This window comes from Buteo buteo, chromosome 26, assembly GCF_964188355.1.
Source record: "Buteo buteo chromosome 26, bButBut1.hap1.1, whole genome shotgun sequence".
Classification (NCBI taxonomy): domain Eukaryota; kingdom Metazoa; phylum Chordata; class Aves; order Accipitriformes; family Accipitridae; genus Buteo; species Buteo buteo.
The window spans coordinates 12,370,064-12,384,278 of record NC_134196.1 but is presented as its reverse complement, the minus strand read 5'-3'; the positions used below and the strand labels follow the sequence as shown (position 1 = coordinate 12,384,278).

General features: G+C 46.9%; 1 protein-coding gene across 1 annotated transcript; it reads right to left on the bottom strand.

Annotated features, from left to right (window-relative positions):
• Positions 1-4,204: 4,204 nt before the first annotated feature.
• Positions 4,205-9,744, bottom strand: PHLDA1 (pleckstrin homology like domain family A member 1). Its single transcript, XM_075058075.1, has 2 exons — positions 9,143-9,744; positions 4,205-7,937 (listed from the first exon to the last, which is right to left on the bottom strand). The coding sequence occupies exon 1, from the start codon at positions 9,592-9,594 to the stop codon at positions 9,148-9,150; it is 447 nt and encodes a 148-aa protein (XP_074914176.1). The 5' UTR covers positions 9,595-9,744; the 3' UTR covers positions 4,205-7,937; positions 9,143-9,147.
• Positions 9,745-14,215: the final 4,471 nt, after the last annotated feature.

Genomic DNA, 14,215 nt, shown 5'->3' with positions numbered 1-14,215 from the left:
GTAATTTTTCTCATGTTCATCTGTGCGCAAGAAAAGCCTTTAAGCAAGGTCATCTGCATATTGCAGTAACTGCTGGCACGGGAAAGGGCACGGAGGAGTTTTCAGCGCCACAGACGGTGTAAGGGGCTGTTGCGAAAGCCCACAAAGATAGACTCACACAGCTCCATCACCCTCCGGCAGCGGGTTTGGATAAGCCGGTTGTCTATGAGCTACTACAGCTTTGTACATCAATCAATTTATTTTTTTTTCTAGTAGAAAAACACGTGATTGGGATAAGTGTTTCTGGCTAAAAGGTTTTCTCTCAAAACTCCTTATTTCTGAGTGAAATGGTCAAGCGATAGTGGAATTGTAGAGAGAAGAAAGTTATTTCCTTTTTTTTTTTTTTCCTTATGTGTGTTTTAGTTAAGGCAGTTAGCAGGCTGGAAAAGCTGCATTAACACCGGATTCATATCTATACAGACCTTTCAAGTTATTATGGGGCTGATAACCTCTCTTTGTCCTTGTAATCCGCAGTAAATAGAGGAGCTTAATCGCTCCGGAAACGGGGAACAACTCGCAGATCCCTTTGCTCCTCGTAGGCTGTTTGCACAACGCCTAGTGCTGGGAATAACCAGAAGCTGATTTAATAATCCAAAGTCATCCAAAGACTCTGCTAAATCCCATGTGAAACCTAAGTGTTTTGTCTTGCTCTTATCTCCACCAGGCAAGTAGCTGCACCACGGTTGGGTTTTTTTTAAGGCTGGAACTTACCTGCCAGGGCAGTCACTCATTTGGGTGCCCACCCAAGGACCTGGTGGGGGGCTTGGAAGTTCCTTACCATGCACAGAAAATGAAGTAGCCTCTGCTGCGAGAAGCAGCATTTCTCAGGCAGGGACAGGGACAGGGGGAACGCTGCTCTCCATCTCCCCAGGCACGACCTTGGGCAGGCGGCACGGGCTCTCCGGTCCCGAGTTTCCTCTTCTCCAAACCAGAGATATGATATACAAGTGGGCTGAGAGCCTTGCAGAGAGGTGTTATTGCCGGTACAGGGAGTTATCGCCCCCAGGCCCAGGTCCAAAGCACAGAGCAACACGAAGGAGAGCCGTTCCCTCAAAAGACCCTGGCTCTGGCACCCACGCCAGGAACAGGCTGGATTTGTTCTCCGAGTCGCAGGTTCACTGCTGTTACTACATGCCGTACTTTTACCTTTATAAATGGCAGTAGGTGCAAAAGATCCCAAAGGCTGAGCGGCAAAACCCAACAAAAATTACAGTTCATGAAATAATCCCCTCCTAAACAGTATATGACCCAATCCTTGAGCATCCTGCTGGTTATAATCAAAGCCATATGTACAGTCATAAATATGAGAAATATTTACAAAACACTGACAAGATCTTGAAAACAAAAGCAGTGATTTCCTCATCTCGCTGGAAGCCTTACAAAAAGTGGGGTAGATGATTGTCTCGTTTAAAATATTCTGCTGACCACAGAGAGCTGTACGCTTCAGCGTAATGGTTAGTCATTCTATACGTATTTACTGGTTCTGTTCATCTGCTGTGGCCGGTTACGAACTATTCCAAGACAAAGACTATGAAGCAGGGTCAATAAAAATTTTGTTTATGCGAAACCCACTGTTGTCATAGCACCATTTTACACAAAAGGTAAATCAAACCCCCATCCAAACAAGCACTTCCCCTGCACTGGTGGCTGGCATCGCTACAGACATCCAGCAGAAGGACTGGGAAGGGCTGCAAAATTGGCCAATTTAAGGTTTCTGTGATGAGTCTATACTGGGGAAAATGCCTCTGCTTTGATGTTTTTCTAAAAACCTAAGCAAAACAAAAAAATCCTGAGCACTTCGGCACAGAAGCCTCACCTCTGGCTTTCCCTACAAGTCTCCTACGGAAAACCTGTAGGTGCTGCAGCCAAACCAGGCTCTTGACGTGGAGCGCGAGCTTCACGTGGCTGCCAGCTACCAATACCACCTCATATCTCAGCACCTCACCCAGGAGCTGATGCCCCTTTCCTTGTAAATTCAGTGTGCGGCATTAGGCCAAGACCCCACAAGTAGCTGAGCCCCATGGTGAGGTCCCAAGCAGCTCCCAAGTCCTTTGGGTGTCAGGACACCTTGAGGGGGTTTCAGTTCTTAGCAGGACCAAAGTCACCCTCTTTTGCTCTGCCCGTCTTCAGCAGGGAAGGCACGAAGCAACGCTGTGAGCAGGGTGTAACAGCTGTGCCGTGTTTCCAGGGTCCTTACCTCACACATCAAAAATCCCCCAGTGGAAAGATAGAAAAAACATTATCACATAAGCTTTTTTTAAAAGACTTGACAGTCTTCACAACAGTTGATCCAAAAAAAAAAAAAAACAAACAAAAAAAAAAACAAACCCAAACAAAAAAACAAGCAAAAACCCACATGGGTAGGTGAGGAAAATCATTTAGGCACTTTCTAGGAAGGACTGAGATGTTCCTGCTTAGAAACTGGCAGTCAAAGAAGTAAAGGCTTTGGTTTGGTTCTGATTTGGGTTCAGTTACAAAGAAAATCGTTCCATTTCAGCTGTGCTGTGAATTCAATGAAATCACAAGAAACCGTTCTAGTCTAGATTTCATTTCAGAGGGGAAGAAAACATTTAGATTGGTCTTCTTTCCTATTTTATTTTGCTCAGAAAACATAGGTGTTATTCCCCGTTCTTACTCCTCTCGCCCTCGTTTCATTGGAAAAGATGAAACACCGGAACGTCAGTGTTATCCTGATCACAGCCCATCACTGCTGGCACAGATTATGGGGTTTCGTTCCTGGCTTTTCTAAACAGAAAAAGAGAAGCAGCCACCAGTTTTGCAAAAGGTCAAAATCTGTCTTAGTCTGGAAGAATTCCTGTTGATTTCAGTGGATTTTGAATCAGGCCCAGATTTTATCTCTGTACCTTGCATTGATCCCTGAGTTTCAGCATTCTTCCTATCCTACTTTGGATTAGAGAAAACTTTTGAGGAAACCCTATTACGACAATATTCCCCACTAGGAAAATAACGGCCCAGTTTCTAGGACCACTTCATATGGACCACGAATACGCGAGCAGCCTTATTTTATACCCTCTTAGTCAAAACTTAAAGCAGAGAAACACGTTTTTCGATGCACCTTTACAAAGATAACACCATTGATGCAGGAGCAGAAACAACGACAAATTATTAAATTCTTGTTCTATGTCATTTATGCCCTTACAGAGATACTTATTTATCACTGTTATTAAAAGTTCATAAGGGACATCTCTAAAAGCTATAAGCAACAGTGGGCCCTTGAATAGACAATAAATCCACAAATGCTTAATTGGCTTTTCAAAGCTGCCGAGCACCAGTGCTTGTGAGAGGTCAGCTCTTTAAGCCATCGTTTGCCTATCAAATAATAAGTTCAAATGCCTACATTCTGGATGGTTACTATTGAAAAGAGAACCTGTACTTATTACAGCAATAGCCTTCTTATGGAAGAGGTTACTGACAGCTCTCCAGTGAAGGCAAATAGCACCGGTAAGTCTAGGTGAACACACGCTGTGCCACGAAAGTCAATACGCTTTCAGAAGATGCTTAAAAATGAGGACCTGCTGCAATACAAATACACCTCGGGAGTTCAAGGCATCCGAAGGGCTGCAGTTCTGCAGAGACCCCAGAGCAGCAGAAGTCATTGCACATTTTTCTCGTCATACCTCATTTCTTTTCCCACGGAGCTAGAAGAGAACGGGTCGGAGGATACGCCGAATGGTGGAAGTGTTCTTTCTGGACTACTTTCAGGTTACTTGAAATTCAATCACAGTGCTTCAGATACATGAAAAAGAGCAACAAGGCACATTTAATGCTGCATTTTATATTCCTAATATCACACAGAGAGAGGCGTTCACAGGTAAAGATTATGAGCCTGAAGTCTGTGTCCCAAAGATCTGTTGCATGTGGACTGGGACGCCAAGCAGAGTATTCCTGGAATTAGTAGGACTCTGTGGGTGCTCACACATCTCACCCAGCAAGGAGCAAAACTGAGGACTCTGAGCCTTGTAATTGTGCTATGTATAAAGATTAATTGGAGCATCTAAGTGGGTCTTTCCTTCAGAATGTCTCTACACAGGTTCAAGGTGTTCCTCTTAGGCCCTTAGACTGACCTTAAAACATTGGAAAACCTTAGAGCAGGCTTTAATCATAACAGATAACCCACCAACCAACCATTCCTTCAACATAGAGAGCTCTTTCAATAGATACCTCTTTATTTGAAATGGAATGCATCTTGAAAAATATGAAAAATAAATCACATCTCTCAGAAATCATTTATGAGTCATATTTACACACAATTTTTTTTTTGACGACACCAATATTTCTGCTCACAATAGGATATGCTAGAAAACATTTGGTACATCACTGCAGCTATAATTCAGAAGCTGGCATTTGCATATCATGAACCTTAAAAAAGAGGAATTACTTCAGGATGTCACAGAGACAATATCCACTTGATCTTCCTTTTCCCCCAATTTCTAAATTTTCTTGGTCACCACAGCTTGAATATTCTTGCTGAATCTGCCCCTTAATGGCTTTTCTTTTTTTTTTTTTTTTAAGACATGTAATTTTGACCTCTTTATGAACAGACTGTCCACACTTTTGCTACCTATACCAAGCATTTGCCTCTGGTGTGTTTTGCTGGCATTTTTGTTTATTCTCTAATGAATTTACTCCAGCCACATGCTGTTGGCTTTTTCTTTTTTGGTAAGAAGAAGGATGACATGGTTTCTTTACTTGCAAAGTTCCAGTAAGATGGAGCATAATCTGCTGGACCTACTTTCATAGCCATCCCTTACAAGGCAGTGATGACAGTATTTAACCAAGTAGCTCCAATGAAGGCAATGCAGTAGCAGAGGGGCAAGCCAAAAAAAGCCCAGAACTACCTCATTTATAACATCAAAGAATTTCTTGGTCTAAAATTACTATCAATCAAAAAAAAAAACCCCAACAAAAAAAAACCCAACCAAACCAAAACCACCATGGAATTTAGAGCGTGAGAAAGTTGTCGGATTGTCCATGTCAAGACAATTTAGCCTTATTTATACTGACACGGCATGAGCCACACGGTCCGACTGTCCCCAGGGGACCCCAGCCAATTTGTTCCCATTCAGTTTCCAGGAGACGGTCCAGCAGTACGAGGGGGAGGTTTGATCCTTACCCCCATCCCACCAATTCAGGCTGCAGGCCCAGAACAGCTCAAGGTGGATTTTGTGACGCGACCATCTCCCACGCTATGAATTTGCCCAACACCAACTTTTTTAAAGAGGTGACACAGCAGGCAATGACAACTGGCAAGAGTTTGCTGGTGAGCTATGTCAGACCAAATGGTTTTGAGAGCATCCTTCAGACCAACTTAAAACAAGAAATGCAAGGTGCAAGTGGGACATTGACCTTGAACCGGTGAAAAAGACCAGCAAATTCAAAACAAAAGCTGTTTTCTCAAACCTTAATGTCAATTCTATCACTAAAATTCTCATCTTTCATTTTCAAAGTACAAATTCTTCCAGAAGAGCAGTAAAATTTCAGCTTTGGACTAGATCCATAGACTTGTGTGGCATTCAGGGGCTTGCATCCACTGAGGAGAGGAATATCTGCCTCTCCTAGAGAAATACGTGTGTCTCCGATCACATAGGAATTAATTTTCATCAATTACATTTATCCTTCAGTAGGCTAAAACGTATTTTAGTAGGTGAGATATCAGCGATACGTCTGTATATCTGAAAAGGTGTATTAGTTACTCAGTAAACTGTAATTAATGACTCTAAAGAGAGGAGCCAAATTACAAATTACAGTCTATTTTGTGAGTCTTTGACTAGCTCATTAGAGAATCCCCTTGCAGCTCTAACATCCAAGCGTTAGCAGAATGATAATGGCAGATGTACAGAGATGTGGAAATTGGCTATTATGATTGCCAAGACAGCGAATCTAATCCTAGAAGATGCAGGGCACCTTCGATTTCAATTAGTCTCAAAGTAATAACTTTGTTAGGACAGCTGCAGTCTACCACCCCAAGCTCGTCACGCAACCTCGTCAAGGGCTAGATCGGAAAGAAGCGCTTGGCAGTAACCGCAGAGGACCGCCAAGGTCCGGGCTTTAATTCTGCACCACGACGTGTTTTGCACCTCTGGGTACGTGACCCCGACCCCTGGGGACAAGGAAGAGAAGAGGAGGGCTAAAAGAGATCTCGACTTATTCCTTACAGGCCTGAGCTTCAGCTTAGGGTGCAGGAAAAGGGACAGTCGTGTGCGGCAGCCAATTCCGAGATCTTCCTTTGAGCGTCACTTCAGGTTTTTTGCTTTAAACGCTTCGAGAAACAGCTTGAACCGAGAACACGGGGCTTTTACAGTCAAGCTACACCTCGGTTACACAAACAAAAAAGTCCTGGATGTGTGGCTTTAAAAGATTTTGTTTACTTTCCTGTAACTTGTAAAGGGGCCAAAAGCCGTTTTCGCCACTACGCTAGTTAAAATAAATAGCTCCGCGGCTGCAACTTTTTACCTTTAACCAGAGATAACGGGGCGCATCGCTCCGTCCGGCTCACGACCTCCCCGCTTCATCGAAGCCGGCGGAGCCGGGCCGTAGCGGCACACGAGGTGAAATCACCCGTCGCCCAAAGAGCCCGGTCCCCGAAAACCCACGGGCCCGCGCCTGGCTCCCTCCTCTGCTCCGGGGCGAAGAGCTCCCAGCCGCGCTCGCCGGCATCGACACAAACTCCCACCGACTTTTAAGAGGCAGAGGAAGACACACCAGCTGTGCAATTAGCCCTTTGTTTTCCAACTTCACGGCTTCGTCAACGTTTTTAGAGGCGCGATCGCAGGCGCCTCTCGCCATCTGACAGTGCTAAACACCAAAATTCATCTAGTTTATCTCAGCCAGAGAGCAACTTTCAGCTTATGAAAACTGTGACCAAAATAACCCATTTGCACACTAAGACATACGTAAAATGGATTTTAAACTAGGGGCTACTTTAATGCAAGACATTTAAAAACCGCCGTGAAAATTCGATGCAGGTCGCGAGCCCAGATCGCTTACAAACCGACCGTGCAGAGGGAGCCCTGAACTCGGACGCTAAGAAATGTTCACAGACACTTCTTCGGCCCTCCAGCCTAGGAGCAAACACATCCAACGGGTAACTGGAATCCAACTGCGATTCTGTATCGCAAAAGACTTTGGTCGGGTTCCCCTCTACTCATACATTAAACCAGATGGGGTTTAATCTCAGAATGGCAATCAACGTTACTTTTTCGAATAACCAAGCGTGAATAAATTTTATCATCTTCCACCACGTGTGGCATTTTAAAAGAAAAATCATTTAAAACCCAGACTAAAATTGTTATTCTCACTAGAGAGAATAGTTTTCAATACGCAGTATGGGTTTCAGCCAAATTCCAAACCTCACATCACATTTTCCATGTTAGTGTAATACAGTGTGTTTCGGGTAAAAAATGAAAAACTCTTTTGTCAAATCGCGCACAGCTGAACTACCCAGAACTTTTTAGTTCCTTTAGGAAGCTAACATACATGCTGGTTTTTCCCCTCTGCTTTTTGGATATGGCCTACATTCAGAAATGTCTTGCAAAATAAGCCTTTAAAAAAAAAAAAACAAAACGAAACCAACCAACCCTAATAAATAAAATAAAATACATTAAAATAAAGTTACGGTACATCATGTCTCCTAGAAGTCCCATCACACCAAAGGATCCTTTCCAAGGTTCATAAATAATCGATTTGAAATGCTTGTCGGCACCGAGGGCGGCAAAGCAGCAGCAGCAGCGGCAGCAGCTAGCTGGGGTTCAGGTTGTCGAGCCGCTTCTCTCCAGCCTACCCCCATCTCCGGCGTTTGCCCAGTTTTTGACCAACTCAAGTACGTCCGCGACGAACGCGCTCAGTCCCGCTTCCCCGAAGCGCTTCCTTAGCTTCACCTGCAATTAAGAGGGCACAGCACGAAGGGCAGGCGGTGAGTGGAAGAAGCGATGCCCGCAGAAGGTTCTCCCCCTTCCCCGGCACCCGTGGGGTCGGCTCCAGTCCCGGGGGCACCCAGTCCCGGAGTGGGGTGCTGGAGCAAAGGGGGAATCCCGGAGGGTTGCGGAACAAGGTGCCGGCGGGAAGGGGGTCCCGGAGGGCTGCGGAGTGCCGGGTGCTGGAGGGAGGGGGGCCTGGAGCGAGGTGCCGGAGGGATGGGGAGGTCCTGGAGGGTTGTGGAGCGGGGTGCCGGAGGGAGTGAGGATGCTGGAGGGCTGCAGAGTGGGGTGCGGGGTGCTGGGTGCCAGAGGGAGGGGGTCCCGGAGGGTTGCAGAGCAAGATGCTGGAGGGAGGGGGAGGTCCCGGAGGGCTGCAAAGTGGGGTGCTGCAGGGAGGGGGTCCCGGAGCGGGGTGCCAGAGGAAGGGGAGTCGCAGAGCGGGATGCCGGAGGGAAAGGGGGTCCCGGAGGGCTGTAGAGCGGGATGCTGGAGGGAAGAGGGGGTCCCGGAGGGCTGCAAAGTGGGGTGCTGCAGGGAGGGGGTCCCGGAGCGGGGTACCGGAGGGAGGGAGAAGGATGCCAGAGAGAAGAGGGCGTCCCGGAGGGCTGCCGAGCGGGATGCCGGAGGGAAGAGGGGGTCCCGGAGCGGGGTGCCGGCAGGACGAAGGGGTCCCGGAGGGAAGAGGGGGTCCCGGAGCGGGGTCCCGGAGGGAAGAGGTGGTCCCGGAGCAGGGTCCCGGAGGGAAGAGGGGGTCCCGGAGGGGGATGCTGGAGGGAGGGGGTGTCCCGGAGCGGGGTGCCGGCGGGACGAAGGGGTCCCGGAGGGAAAAGGGGGTCCTGGAGCGGGGTCCCGGAGGGAAGAGGGGGTCCCGGAGCGGGGTGCCGGCAGGACGAAGGGGTCCCGGAGGGAAGAGGGGGTCCTGGAGCGGGGTCCCGGAGGGAAGAGGGCATCCCGGAGGGGGATGCTGGAGGGAGGGGATGTCCCGGAGCGGGGTCCCGGAGGGAAGAGGGGGTCCTGGAGCGGGGTCCCGGAGGGAAGAGGGGGTCCCGGAGGGGGATGCTGGAGGGAGGGCATGTCCCGGAGCGGGGTCCCGGAGGGAAGAGGGTGTCCCGCAGCGGGATGCCGGCGGGACGAGGGGTCCCGGAGCGGGGTGCCGGGGTCCGTACCTGCCCTAGGCGGAGTTGGAGGCGCTGCGGAGGCGGGGGCCGTGGGGCTGCGCCAGGTGCTGCTGCTTCTGGCGGGTGGAGCGGACGGCGAGGATGGCCTGGCGGTTCTTGTACTGCACCATCTGCAGCGTGATCGCCGCGTTCCAGCCCTGCTCCTGCGCGCACCGAAAGTCGATCTCCTTCCCCTCGGCCATCACCACCGTGAAGTACACGTACTTGCCTTTCCGCTCCACGCAGTCCACCGTCTTCATGTTGGAGAAGTGAAGCTCCTTCACCTTGGCCGCCGGCTCGGCCGGCAGCGGCTGCTGCTGCTGCGGCGGCTGCTTGGGGGGGACGAGGAGCAGCCCCTCCTCGGTGAGGATGCAGCGCTTCTTCTTCCAGAGCTGCAGGAGCCCGTCGCTCCTCTTCTCCAGCACGCCCTCCTTCACCGCCTTGCAGCCGCTCTCCAGCATCCTTCTCGCATGGGCCGGCGGGGCCGGGAACCTTCGCCCGCAAGGGCTGGGGTCGGGGGGCAACCGGCACCACCCGATCACTCGCCGCCCCGCTCCGGCTCCCAACCGGAGGGCCGGGACCGCCCCGGCCCGCAAGAAGCGGAGCGGCTGCCGCCCGGACCGCGGCGTGGCGGGGCGGTTCGGCGCGGCTGCTGCGGGCTTGGTTTGGTGGTTTGTTTTGTTTTTTTTTCCGTCCCCTCGCCTTTTAAAGGCTTCTTTTTTTTTTTTTTTTTTTTTTTCCCTTCTGCTTCTTTTTCCCCTTTCCCACCCCGGAGTGACACCCAGCGGAAAAAGCGGCTCCTCCCGCCGAGCAGGGGGGATGCCCGGCGCTGCCGACGGCGCGGAGCGGCTGCCCGGCCCCCTCCTCCTCCTCCTCCTCCTGAAGAGCGATGGGAGGAGGAAGGCGCTGGGGGAAGGCTTTATATTTTCTTGATCTCTTCCCCCCGCTGTTCTATTTGCCTATTTTCCGCGGTAGCCTGCCTTTACTTCCCCCCCCGGGGCGTTCCAGCGGTCGTTGTTGGGAACAAACGTCCTCAGCCTTCCTCCCCCCGTGGGGAAGGACACGCCGCCCGGTCGTGACTCAAGCCCAAGGAAAGCGGTGTCGGTTTTTTCGGCAACACCCCGGGATTGGAGCGATCGCCGCGCCCTTAAAAACAAAGGAGAGAGCCTGACACACGGCCCGGGGCAACAGCCCTGGCCCCACGCTGTCGCGATTGTGCCGGGGAGAAGCAGTTTCTCACCCTATATATCAAATAAATCTTCTGCACCCGCGGCAGCAGCCCGAGGAACGGCTGAAGGAAGCAACAAGCCTTATCGTGTCCCCAAGGAAACCCTAGAACTTCAGTGCCTGGAAATTTTAAAAGTAGACTAGGAAAAAAAACCAAACCCAAACCCAAACCCAAACTGGCAAACAGCTAAGACCATTTTTCTTGCTGTTCTGCTTTGTTGCCACACATTTGCTTATTGTTTGGATTCTGCCCTGAGGTTAGCTTTTGAATTCATTTATTTGAGTAGGAAAAGTAACCTAAGGTTAACATTAAACTATTTAAGTCCTTTCATGTATTAGGTGTAAATCAAAAGCCCACAGAAGTGAATTTGGCTGACAATGCCAATGTAAACTGAATGCTGGAAGTTCCATACTATGTTTGAGCGCACTGGTTTTTTGAACATGTATTTAACACGGCCATAAAAAAACCCAAACCCTCCTCACAGTAATCTTGGCAGCTAGGAAGCAAGTCATGTGCTGTAGCATAGGTCAGGGGGAGGACATTAGAAAAAAAAAAATCAATATTAATGATAGCTTTAAAGGAGTTTATCTCTGATAACATTTTAAAAAGGATTTCCTCCTATAATCTTTTCCTCTTGAAGTTCAAAGTTGAATTTGATAAATCATTGAAAGGTAAATAATTAAGGTAATAACAGCTATTAGAATTATTTAGCTGTTTTACCTTTCCTGAGGTAACTGGAAGACACTCAAATCAGTAACAAAGGCAACTTGCTAGCCACAAACTGAACAACAAAAAAAGGAGATTAACACCCATTCATCTAAAGAATAGTCCCTTCTCCTTAGAGCTTAATATATACCCTAGAAGATACAGGTCATTCTCACAACCATCTCACGCCTATTTTAACAGGGGCACATGCTAATTTTCAAGAGATCTGAACACCATTCACGATTATCTCAATCTGCAGTTCATCGCCATTTGAACCTAAATTCCCCAGAGCAAATATTTGCATCTTCAGCTGCTGCTGCACGTACAAGGAGCCTCACACACATGGCTCCAGCGAGGTAAGAGAATCTCCTGCCTTTTCACCTGACGTGTTTTGCATCCAATTCACTGCTGATTAAGTGCGTCACATGAGCAGAGATTTAATTTTGAAGTTGTCAAACTAAAACATAAACTGGTTAAAATGTATTCATCTATACCATACAACTTAATTAAAATACTGAGTTTATGTAAGGCATAGGACATTGAACTAAACCTAGAGAAGACTAATTTCTAATAATTCACCTGTTCAGTTTTGGTTCCTGCTTCGTTGCTGTAAGAGAATAGCTGTTTGCTTCTGAGTAAACGCACTAGCGAGTAGTATGGGAACTTGCATTACACTTAGGAGTCCCACATGTTATTCTGCAACAAGCATTCAAGAATTACCACCACCCCCACCCCCCGAACACTGCACTGTAACACTTAAGGACATTAACACATAATCTGTATCTGTATGTTTTAATGTGAGCTTTTTTGCTGGTTCTCAGTGCCAGCAGTACTTAATCAAAGGAAAAAAAGTGAGGCTAGTGTGGAAGGCCAAAGATTTTCATCAAATATACAGGAAAAAGGGACTATATTCATTCTACTTTGGCCCCATGGCATAAAGTTCTCCAAAGTGTTGAATGTCAGATTTTTAACCCAACTCTAAACACTGATGGACATACTCTGCTAATGTATAGACTCACAACAACAACTGTTTATTCCTGGTGAAATTCACCTAAGCATGTGATCAGAAGTAAACATGCAAAACATCCATTTAAAACTTGTACTCTGTAAGCCAACAAATATTAAAAGCCATTTAAAATACACTACATTTGACCAAAACCACCCGATCAGCCAAAAGCTAGGAGACTAGGGTAAGATGAAATACTGACAGTTTCACGGCAAAAGAACAAGATAACCCAATTTAATTGTGCAGAATTTGGCAGTAAAGGATAACAAACTTCATTTTCCTAGATGGAAGTCAAAACTGAACTTCTGGAAATGTTTCTTACATTAGTGTTTTGTAAAACCACATTCAACACAGTTAAGCACACTACATTATCCCACTGAGATTTTACCTTACTTTTCTTTAAATATATATTTAAACCACTGCAATTATATTAAATGTTCCATGCCCGCTACCTTTACTGAAGTTTCACTAAATACAATGCATGTTCTGCATCCCTTCCTCCTGAAATATGATGTACAGATGCCTCCTACTGTCAAATCTGAAATACTACAACCTGAAAAAACAGAATCTCATCCCTGAAAGTCTCTACACCAAAGATGCATTTATCCCTTACTGAATTTTTCCTTTTCCATGTTCAAAGTTTATACTGGTGGTAACAGAAATATTTGGCTGTTAAATGCACTGGTCTCCTATATCATAACCTCCATAACTTAGACTCAAGTAGTTGAAATTTTGTATGTGTAACCTTAATTAAAGAATAATTAAGCTAAGAGTAATTAAAGTGTTCTTTGTAAACCCTGAGGCAACCTAACATTGTTTGGGGAAGCCACCGTGAAAGACCAAAAAGCCCATAATTTTACCAGTGTTCTCCTGGGTAATGCATCTGCAGACAGCAGCTTGACACCAACTATCGACTACTAGTCTCAAAGCGTCCTAAACCCATCCGGAGTGACAATCCATAAGCATCAACATTTTCTCCATTACTGAGAAATGGCTAAAACAGGAAAAGGTCTAAGAGGGAAACCTAAGGCAAATATGAGCTGGTCATTGCTAGACAGAAGGAAAATTAGGAAAAAAAAGTAGCCAAGGGTTGAGAAATACATGACAAATAGATGTGCTGCAATGCATGATTAAAGCAATTAGACAATAAGTGGTTACTTCTTAAAGTATTTTCTTGACCTTTACCATCTCACAGTAATTTCACTGGAACTTGCTACTGACCAAACACTGAAGCACTCACTGAATCTGTGATCTGGGAGGCAGATGTTTCCTTTTATAAGCTCCATCTCACAGATACCTGTATATACCCCACAGTAAACCAGGCATAAATAGATGAAAGATTTACCGTAACTATCAACCACGCTGCCCCGGGCCTTAGCATTCCCTATAACCAACCCATGGCAGTACTAAAGGAACTGTGTGCAATGCACAGACTATTGGCTTTGCAGCTGCTCCAGCCTGGCTTTTTCAAAGTCCTTTGCACTTCAGAGATAGCCGTCTTCCAAAAACATTAAAAAGCACTTAAGCACACATTGTAGAGCAAAGCCAGCCTATAAGAGGGTTTAAAAGTTTCTCAGCTTTGACCACCAGAGTAAAACATGCTGCGAGTTCTGAATATACTGACTGCTTCTCACCAACTGCTGGGTAAACATAAGTTTGGGCGGATATTTGCAACACTTGGAGCATATAGAAGCAAAGCTCACAACAGCTAAGCCCTCTGCAGCTGCAGAGACAGCTCTTCTTGTCAACTCAGCACACTTCAGCTAGATACCTGTGAAAACAAGAAGAGCCCTTCTGCCACATCCCCACACTCCTTGTGCACCCACTTCTGGTACACACCAAGCAGACCCAAATGTGCAATAGCTTATCTTTTGCTCAGTGTGCTCTGCCTTGCCTGCTTTACTTGCTCTAATTTTCCTACAAAACCTGAGACACAGGCCACATGGAAGACTACAAGGTTTGAGCAGAGGTCTAACAGGAGGATTTGATGAGTGATGAGAAACCTTGTCCGACATGCCACGTGGACAAACTTCCAACTCCTCTTGATAGCGTACAGAAGACTTACTATTTTCAGTAGATGGATTTATGTTCCCTTTAGGTAAGCATTAGCAATTAAAAGTCTTTACTTCAACAACCTCTTGAA

Bases quoted from the DNA above. Each gene is read 5' to 3' on its own strand.
- PHLDA1 (XM_075058075.1), bottom strand. From the start codon at position 9,594: ATGCTGGAGAGCGGCTGCAAGGCGGTGAAGGAGGGCGTGCTGGAGAAG.